General features: G+C 56.9%; 1 protein-coding gene across 1 annotated transcript in view; it reads left to right on the top strand.

Moving 5' to 3' along the window:
- NLRC3 (NLR family, CARD domain containing 3) overlaps nucleotides 1-9,889 on the top strand; it is a 29,558-nt gene that overhangs the window by 11,591 nt on the left and 8,078 nt on the right. Inside the window, 8 exon segments of the mRNA XM_010840386.1 lie at nucleotides 2-1,787; nucleotides 2,777-2,863; nucleotides 4,501-4,584; nucleotides 5,224-5,307; nucleotides 6,645-6,728; nucleotides 8,281-8,364; nucleotides 8,929-9,012; nucleotides 9,613-9,696. Of these exon segments, the coding sequence (XP_010838688.1) occupies nucleotides 2-1,787; nucleotides 2,777-2,863; nucleotides 4,501-4,584; nucleotides 5,224-5,307; nucleotides 6,645-6,728; nucleotides 8,281-8,364; nucleotides 8,929-9,012; nucleotides 9,613-9,696 (2,377 nt within the window).

Genomic DNA, 9,889 nt, shown 5'->3' with positions numbered 1-9,889 from the left:
CCCTCTCCCACCCTTCCCCATGGCCTCTGTCCTGCAGACTTGAAGATACAGAAACACCGGGAGGCCCTGCTGAACAGGACTGGGGGCGGCCCCGAGCTGGGCAGCCCCTCCCCAAGGCTGACCAGCCTCCTGATGGTGGAGGGCCTGACGGACCTGCAGCTGAGGGAGCACGACTTCACGCAGGTGGAGGCTACGCGCGGGCGCTGGTGCTCAGCCAAGACCATCGCCCTGGACAGGCTCTTCCTGCCCCTGTCGCGTGTGTCCATCCCCCCCCGCATCTCCATCACCATCGGGGTGGCCGGAGTGGGCAAGACCACCCTTGTGAGGAACTTCGTCCACCTCTGGGCCCGAGGGCAGGTGGGCAAGGACTTCTCTCTGGTACTGCCCCTGACCTTCCGGGATCTCAACACCCATGAGAAGCTGTCTGCAGACAGACTCCTCCGCTCCGTCTTCCCGCATGCTGGGGAGGCGGGCCTGGCGTCAGCAGCGCTGAGCAAAGCCCTCCTTGTCCTGGATGGCCTAGACGAGTGTAAGACGCCCCTGGACTTCTCCAACACTGTGGCCTGCATGGACCCCAAGAAGGAGATCCAGGTGGACCACCTGATCACCAACATTATCCGGGGCAACCTCTTCCCGGAAGTGTCTGTCTGGATCACCTCCCGTCCCGGAGCTGCTGGCCAGATTCCGGGGGGCCTGGTGGACCGGATGACCGAGATCCGGGGCTTCAGCGAGGAGGAGATCAAGACCTGTCTGGAGCAGATGTTCCCCGAGGACCCTGTCCTCATGGGCTGGGTCCTGAGCCAGGTGCAGGCTGACCGGACCCTGTATCTCATGTGCACCGTCCCAGCCTTCTGCCGGCTGGTGGGGGCAGCGCTGGGCCACCTGCACCGCAAGAGGCCAGGGCCCCTGGACGCCGAGCTGTGGCCCCCGAGGACCTTGTGTGAGCTCTACTCGTGGTACTTCAGGATGGCCCTTGGCGGAGAGGGGCAGGAGAAGGCCAGGGCGAGCCCCCGCATCGAGCAGCTGGCCCACGGCTGCCGCAAGCTGGTGGGCACGCTGGGCCGGCTGGCCTTCCACGGGCTGGTCAGGAAGAAGTACGTGTTCTACGAGCCCGACCTGAAGGTGCTGGGCGTGGACCTCGTGCTGCTACAGACGGCCCTGTGCGGCCGCTTCCTGCAGCGGGAGGAGACGCTGGCCTCCGCGGCCGCCTACTGCTTCACTCACCTGTCCCTGCAGGAGTTCCTGGCGGCCGCGTACTACTGCAGTGCCTCCAAGAGGGCCATCTTCGACCTTTTCACCGAGGGTGGCGTGTCCTGGCCCCGGCTGGGCTTCCTCACACACTTCCGGAGTGCGGCCCAGCGGGCCATGCAGGCTGAGGACGGGCGGCTCGACGTCTTCCTGCGATTCCTCTCAGGCCTCTTGTCCCCGAGGGTCAACGCACTGCTGGCCGGCTCCCTGCTGACCCAGGGCGAGCACCAGGGCTACCAGGCCCAGGTGGCCGAGCTCCTGCAGGGCTGTCTGCGCCCCGACGTGGCAGTCTGCGCCCGGGCCATCAATGTCCTTCACTGCCTGCGCGAGCTGCAGCACACCGAGCTGGCCCGCAGCGTGGAGGAGGCCGTGGCCAGCGGGGGCCTGGCCAGGCTGACCAGCCCCCCACACCGCGCCGCCCTGGCCTACCTCCTGCAGGTGTCCGACGTCTGCACCTGGGAGGCGCCCCTGCCCCTGTGCCTCAGCCCCGGCGTCCTCCAGAGCCTGCTGCCCCAGCTGCTCTACTGCCGGAGCTTGAGGTGGGCGCTAGGGGCAGGGGCAGGGTGTGCAGGAGGAGGGTACAGTGAGGACCGGGCGGGCTCCTCCCGCCCCCATGCCCCTCTGTGTCCCGTCCTGGGGCTGCTGTCACCAAGGACCACAACCCAGGCGGCTTCAAACGATAGAAACCTCTTCTCTCCCGGTTGTGGAGACTGGAGTCTAAGAGGACGTCGTCAGCAGGGCCGTGCTCCCTGGGAAACCTGTAGGGACGGTCCTTGGGTCATTCCTGGCCTTCCCAGCCTGCGGTGTCTGCCGGCAGTCCTTGGCTTGCAGACCCAGGCTCTGCCTCTGAGGTCACACGGCTGTCTCCTCCGTGTCTGTCTTCTCATCGATCTCTCTCTCTCCTGGGGACACTGGTCCCCACGCTGGGTTACAGACCGCCTCACTCCACTATGACCTCATCCTCGCTCGTTATCTGCAACAACTCTATTTCCAAAGAAGGTTGCATTCCTGAGGCACGGGGGTGGGGGGTTGTAAACATCAGTATATCTTACAGGGGTAAACCACTCGACCCACAACACCCCGTATAGCACCCCAGTGCTGACAGAGGCCACGCCCATTCACTCCACCCTCAGCCTGTCATCCTTGCCCACTCTCTGGACTTCGGTGGCAGGGAGGGGAAGGCTGGAGGACCAGGGCCATTCTACAATCCTTAAAGGAGGGCAGCTGGTGTCCGACTGACACACACACTGTGGGGGCTGCAGGGAAGACAGCCCTGAGGGTCAGAAGCCCATGGTTTATGCCACTGAACCTCCCAAGTCGCCTGGTGGGAGAATTCTGAGCACGCAGGTGTCCTGGCACAGATCTCTGAGTCGCTCGGCAGGGGCTTCGCTGGGATGGAGAGGAGGGGGCGGCAGAGGGTCTCAGCCTAGGTGTCTGAGCTTAGTGGCCACTCCAGTGCCAGGGACCTCATCCCACCTGCCCACGGGCAGCAGTAGGACCACTCACTACCGCTGTTCCTCCTGACCAGGCTGGACACCAACCAGTTCCAGGACCCCGTGATGGAGCTGCTGGGCAGCGTGCTGAGTGGGAAAGACTGTCGCATTCAGAGGATCAGGTAACACAGACCCAGGAGACCCCACACAGGGTGCTCGCCTGTCTCTCAGGGTCCGGGGCTCTTTTCACATCCTCCTCTCTGCTCAAGTGGCCTGCGATGCTTTCCAAGAGAGGTATTTTCAGGGCGTGTGGCTCAAGGTGCAGACTGCTTGTTTCCACCCATTCCAGAAAGTTCCAGAGGCCCAGGTACCTCACTTGTAAGAAGAGAGAAAGGATATGGCAAGAGTCAGATGCTACCGTAGATACGTTTTCTCAATACTGTATGCGTGGATGTACTGCCAGGCCCGATTCACTCTACATCCCTCTGAGAGTTTGCCCTCAGATGGTATTCAGGATTACATCTTTAAAAAAAAAATCCAAACGTTTAAATTTAAAAACTCGTATTAATTAAAACAATTTTAAACATCGCATCTTTACTATTCTAATTAATGACAGTTTATATACTAACTGCAGAGCAGATCTATATGCTCATGAAATCTCTCCTATAAATAACATAGCCAAGTCCAAATAACACCTGATTTGAATCAATGTGATGACCAGCAGCTGGCTTTGGGAGAACTAGGGAAGTGAATTTAGAGAAAATAAGACTCAGAGTGTAAATTTTCATAAGCCTCACATAAGCTTCCAGCTTTTGAAACCATCTTTTTCTGAAAAGACAAAAATATAGACTGAGTCCAGACCCAAAGTAAGTCATTGAGGATAGTGGTCAGAGTGGTGAGCTCTGTGTGACCTTGGACCTCTGTGTGACCTTTGTGCCTGAAGAGGGTAAACAGTAGGGGTTCAGGGGTCCCCTGGACCACTCTTCAGTGTGTTCAGGGTATACCCTTTCAAGGTAGATAGAGATGTACATTTTATTAAAGTCAGCTTCATAGCTCAACCATTTTGCTTTCTTGCTTTAGAGAAAGGACAGGGGCCACGGGTGTGCTGGAGCCACAGGTTCAGCCACCAGGTCATGAGCAGGAATTTTTACATGTTGACAGTGCTAGAAATTGGCCACAGTGGGAGTATTTACACCATGGAAATTAGCCAACGCAACAAATCAGGGCTTTTGTTATTTCGCTTTTTCCTGAGAGTTGGTTCTCCAGCACAGCCCTGGCTGGAATCCACGTGGTCGTCTGCAGTAACTGCCCATCCTCTCTGCTGCACTGTTTGTGTAGAAGCTGTTGCACTCGATTCTGGTCAGACTTCTCCCTGGGGCCCTCTGCTGGGCTTCCCAGGTGGTACTAGTGGGAAAGAACCTGCCTGCCGGTGCAGGACACAAAATGAGACAAAGGTTCGATCCCTGGGTCGGGAAGATCCCCAGGAGGAGGGCATGGCCGCCCACTCCAGGATTCTTGCCTGGAGGATCCCATGGACAGAGGAGCCTGGCGGGCTGCAGTCCATAGGGTTGCGAAGAGGCGGACATGACTGAAGTGACTGAGCACGCACACATGGGGGTCTCTGCTAATGTGAGGGCCTGTCCACCCACTCTGGCCCTACCATGCCCATCTGCTGGGCCTGGCTCATCTGGTCTCCCCCTGCGTCCAGGCCCTGATGATGCTATGGTGGCTGACGGGTTTGGATCACAGGCCTGGAGTTGCAGAAGAGGTGATGAGGTTAAAGACCCTCATTAAGCACCCTCTCCTTCTCTTCGGGCAGCTTGGCTGAGAATCAGATCAGTAACAAAGGGGCCAAAGCTCTGGCTAGATCCCTCCTTGTCAACAGAAGCCTGACCACTCTGGAGTAAGTAGGACCCTCACCACTGGGATGGGGGGAGCCTGTGAGCCGTCGTGTGAAGCCCCCTAGGCAACACTCTCCCCAGGGTGGGCTGGAATGACAGCTGAGCCAGCCAAGTCTTGGCTCCTCCTCAGCTGCTGGGGCTCGCTCACAGAAGCACCAGAATATTGGCCTTGAACCTGGTGTTATCATCTCCTCTCCACACTCAGCCCAAGCCCACTAGTCCATCAGACCCTGCTTTCTTCCCCGCTTCGTGTGGGGCCATCATAGGGAATGCCTTCCTCAGTTGCCTAAACAAAGATCTCTGCCCCAGTTCCACCAAACAGGGCTTTCCTGGTGGCTCAGACAGTAAAGAATCCACCTGCAGTGCAGGAGACCCATGTTCAATCCCTGGGTAAGGAAGATCCCCTGGAGAAGGGAATGACAACCCATTCCAGTATTCTTGCCTGGAGAATCCCATGGACGGAGGAGCCTGGTGGGCTGCAGTCCATGGAGTCACAAAACAGTCAGACACGACTGAGCAACTAACACCACAAACCCTGGCACCTTCTCTTCAAGGAGCACAGATTTAAAGATCTGAGTAACTTCTGTCCTGCCTTCCCTCCCCAGTAACTGGATAACTGGTCTTTTCTCTTCCTCTGCCAGTCTCCGCAGTAACTCCATCGGACCTCAGGGGGCCAAGGCGCTGGCAGATGCTCTGAAGATTAACCGCACCCTGGCCTCTCTGAGGTACGTGTCACCTGCTTGCTGCCTCTGCCCCCAGGAGGTGGCTCAGAAAACCATCTCCTCATGTGCCACCCGTGTAGCGGGAGGTAATTCCCAACAGCAGCCACAAGATACTGGCTCCCATCCAGTGGATGCCAGGGCATCCTGTGTGCTGAGCGAGTTCCTAAGTCCAGCTCTTCACTGCGCCTGTGTTCAGGGTCTGAACTGGGGAAGGAGGAGAAGAGGGAGAGAGATACGAGGAGGTCTGACAGGCAAAACAATCTACGAGGAAAAGTTCTTGTCTCCATAAGTGGGAGGTCCCCAAGGCCATGACATCAGGATGACCCCTGAGGTGTCTTCCAAGACACTGAAATCCCATCTTTCAGATGCTCCCCATGGTTTGCTGAGGTTTGCTGGGCTCCTTTAAGGGGCCAGTGGCTGTATCCATCCTTAGTTGATGGATACAATGCGTTGATGCGTACTGTTGGTTTGTTTTGCTCATTTCCTTCTTTTTACTGAGGCAAAATTCACGTAAAATTTACCATTTTGGAGTGTACAGTTCAATGGCATTTAGTACAGTCACAGTTATGCAACCAACACCTCGATCTAGTTCCTAAGTATTTACATCCCCCTAAAAGGAGTCCCTCTACCCATCAGCAGTCACTTCCCATGCCCCCCTCCCCCCTCAGCCCCTGGCAACCACCAATCTGCTTTCTGTCTGAAGATTTCGTGTAAACGGAATCAAACAGTAATTTTGTGCCTATCTTCTTACACCCGGTGGAATGTTTTCACGGTTCATCTATGTTGAAGCATGTGTATTTCATTCCATTTTAAGGCTGAATAATATTCTATTACATGGACCATGATTTGTTAATCCATTCGCCAGTTGCTGGACACGGGTTGTTCCCACCTATTGGCTATTGTGCTGTACATATTTGTGTACAAGCTCTTGAGGACCTTTTTTTCAGGTCTTCCAGGTGGATACATAGCAGTGGGATCTGCTGGGTCACAGGTGACCCTGTGTTTAACCTTTTGAGGAAACGGCCCGGCCTGCTTTCCTCGGAGGCCACACCGTGTAATGTTCCTACCAGCAACTGGGATGAGAGCTCCAAGTTTTCCACGTCCTCACCAACACCTGGCTGCTATATTTCAGCTGTAATTCAGACTATCGATGACCTTGTGGTCTAGTGATCAGGGGCTCCTTGTCCACAGCCAGGCAGGTGCCTGGAGAACCCAGGGAAAGCCTGAGGCCAGAGCAGCGGTGGGAAGGGCCAGCTCCCCCACTCCCTGGGTGTGTGGGGTGAGGGCCTGCCGGGCACCCTCTTGGGCTCCACCAGTGATGCCTCTCCTTGCCTCCACAGCCTCCAGAGCAACAGGATCAGGGACGACGGTGCCAGGTCCATGGCTGAGGCATTGGCCACCAACCGGACCCTCTCCGTGCTGCAGTGAGTGGGCATGCTGGCTGGCAGAGAACGGTTTTCTCTCCTCTCTTCTCCTCCCCCAAGGGCCTCTCTGTTTCCTGCACAGAGGGGTGGATGGGACAAGGCCTGGAGGCTTTCTGAGCCATCTGCACGGCCCCTGGAAAACCTGACGTCCACTGCTTTTCCGGAGAATAGGTGTTGGGGGAATAATTACAAACAGAGCCTCCCACCAAGATGGGAAATCCTCTCCACAAATGCAGAAAAGTACGAAACAGCTTAGTTACTGGAGTAAGCACTCAGCTAGCCTGCAGTGAGCATCCAAGGTGACCCGCCAGTGGGATGGCAAAGACAGAAAGGAATCTCACCCTTTCCTGCAGCCGAGGAGACACAACCCTTTACATGTGGGTTTTCCAGAAAGACCGTAGCTTGTCCTCAAACAAGAGAACTGGAAGAGCACCGTTTGTCATACTTAGTTTATCCTAAATTTGCCTGTCGTCCGGGACGGGGAGCTGTCTATGCCTGCCTCCTGCCTTCATGCCGAGGAAAATGAAAACTCCTGGCTTTATGACAAGCAGGCACTTACAGCTGGAGGAGATGTTGCCTTCCTAGATGTGCAGGGTTCAAAGAGATGGCGCGGAGGCCCTTACCAAAGACATTCCTAGGCTGTAAGTCTGGCAAGAGGCTAACTTCTATTAATAGCTCTTAAAAAGATTTACATTCTCTCAAAGGGACAGGGAAAGGATTTATAATCCCTAGTTTCCTCAAGGAAATACTCTATGGGAGGGGAGTGTTTTTTCCTCCCCCTGCTCTTTTGGAACCAAGGAAAGTTCCATTTTGCTTGGATTGTAGTTAGCCTCATACAGATGAGGTCCTGGCCTGCCTGTCCTAGGATGAACACAGGGGTCCTCCTGTAGTGTCTTCCTCCTCCAGATTTAGTGTAAGAGGAAGTAGCTTCTGCAGACGAGGAGCCTAAGCCACGGTCCGCCCTCAGGAGGACTGTAGGGTGGGGGGAAGGCTGCCGGTTGATCTGAATGCAGGCAGACTGCTGAGTGTTGAGAAGGCTGGTCAGGTGAGGGGCCAGTGGGACTTGTATGTAGAAGTCTTCAGAAAGTCTCCAGTTTGGAAGTTGATGGATATTAACAGTGTCCGCTGGTCACTGCTTTCTGACCCCTCAAGGGAAGGCCCAGCTGCCCTTGCCTCTTTTTGTTGTTTAGTTGCTAAGTCGTGTGTTACTCTTTTGCGAACCTATAGACTGTAGCCCGCCAGGCTCCTCTGTCTATGGGATTCTCCAGGCAAGAATACTGCAGTGGGTTGTCATGCCCTTCTCCAGGGGATCTTCCCTATCCAGGGATCGCACCCGCGTCCCTGCATTGGCAGCAGGGTTCTTTACAACTCAGCCACCAGGGAAGCCCCCACCGGTAGCCTCTTACTCTTCACATAACTCCATTAGTCTAATTAGCAACATTTTGGCAACAATCCAAGGACCCCTCCCCCATGCTGTGGTAAACTTGAACCAGACTGTCCTTGGTCTGGGACTGCCTGTGGCCAGCTTTACCGAAGGACCCTTCTCCTTCAGCCTGCAGAAGAACTCCATCGGGCCAGTGGGAACCCAGCAGATGGCAGATGCCCTGAAGCAAAACAGGAGTCTGAAGGAGCTCATGTGAGAAACGCAGAAGGGCCAAACTGGCACCCTTCGTGCCTGGCACAATGCCCAGCTTATCACACATATTTGTGAGCATGGGGTGGGTAGATGGATGGATGGATGGATGGCTGAATGGGTGGGTGGATGAGTCAGTAAATGGATGGATGGATGAATGAGTGGGTAAGCAGATGGATGAGTGAATGAATGATTGAATGCATGGGTACTAGAGAGCTGGTTTTGGACTCCAAAACCCTGAGCCAGGAGAATGGAGATCCAGATTCCCAGGAAGGAGTGAGGTCCAACTGTCTCAGGCTTACCTTTACTGACATCCCAGCCACATTCACAGAAAGATCACAAATGCCTCTCGCTGAAGGGTTGGCCCTGCCCCCGTCAAGGAGTCGAGAAGGACACTGCTACCTTGATCTCTTACAAAAGCTGCCTGCCAGCCGGCCTCAGACAGAAGAAACTGTGTACTGGGCCCCCTTGAGACCAGAGACAGCCCTTCCCTGGAGGGCTCCCGGACTCTGACCCCTCCTGGCCTCACCCCGCCCGGCCGCTCCACCCACGTCCCTTCTCTTGCAGGTTCTCCAGTAACAGCATTGGCGATGGAGGCGCCAAGGCCCTGGCGGAGGCCCTGATGGTGAACCAGGGCCTGAAGAGCCTGGAGTGAGTCCCCAGGGGGTGGATGTGGGCAGAGGGTGACTCCCCACCCGGGTTCCCTGGCCAGCAGGGGGGCAGGTCCTGGTGAAGGGCTGTCAGTCAGAACCCACCAGCCCATGACCCCGGGCACTCTGTGCTCCGAATGTCTCTCCCTCCAGCCCACTAGGCCAGTTCCCTCTCCCTGGACAGTAGGTTGGTGTTGGTTCTGGAGTTCTCAGAGTGACAAGCACCGAGTGCCCTTTAGGAGCTGGCCTAGGTGGCTGTGGAGGGGGCTGGCTCCAGGGGCCATGGTGGGGAGTGGGGACACCTGGCTGTGCCGCTTTCTCCGGGGGCTGCAGACACATGTCCCTCAGAAGTTATGCGGAGCTGCCCAAACCAAGGTGACGTCTAAACTCTGGCACTGGTGGCGCTGGCCCACCTGCCCTCAGCTGGCAGGGGCTGGACTGCGGGGCACGGGAGAGGAGTGAGGAATGGGGAGGGCACAGGGGTGGCACAGGGCCCCAGCCCCCTGCTGCACTCAGGGCCCATGACCCCGGAAGGACTGCCCCCCCCCGCCCCCGGGTCCTGAGTTGGCCACACCCAGGGCACCCTGTCCTCTGTCTGCAGCCTGCAAAGCAACTCCATCAGCGACCCGGGAGTGGCAGCGCTGATGGGGGCCCTCTGCACCAACCAGACGCTCCTCAGCCTCAAGTAAGCCCCGCCCTTCCCTCCGTTCCTTGGCTGGGGGTCTGAAGGGACTCTGGGACGTGGAGGGAAAGGCTGGTGCTGAGAAACCCCCACTCCCACCTCCACCCCGAGGGCCTGGGAGGGGGAAGAGCCGTGGTTGGGCAGCTTGACCCTGGAGCCTGGCCGCCTGCGCCCCAGCTCACGGGGACGGGGGAGG

This window comes from Bison bison, unplaced genomic scaffold (assembly GCF_000754665.1).
Source record: "Bison bison bison isolate TAMUID 2011002044 unplaced genomic scaffold, Bison_UMD1.0 scf7180017864144, whole genome shotgun sequence".
In the NCBI taxonomy this organism is placed as follows: Eukaryota; Metazoa; Chordata; class Mammalia; order Artiodactyla; family Bovidae; genus Bison; species Bison bison.
The sequence above is the reverse complement of the archived record's forward strand: the minus strand, read 5'-3'. Positions and strand labels throughout refer to the sequence as shown.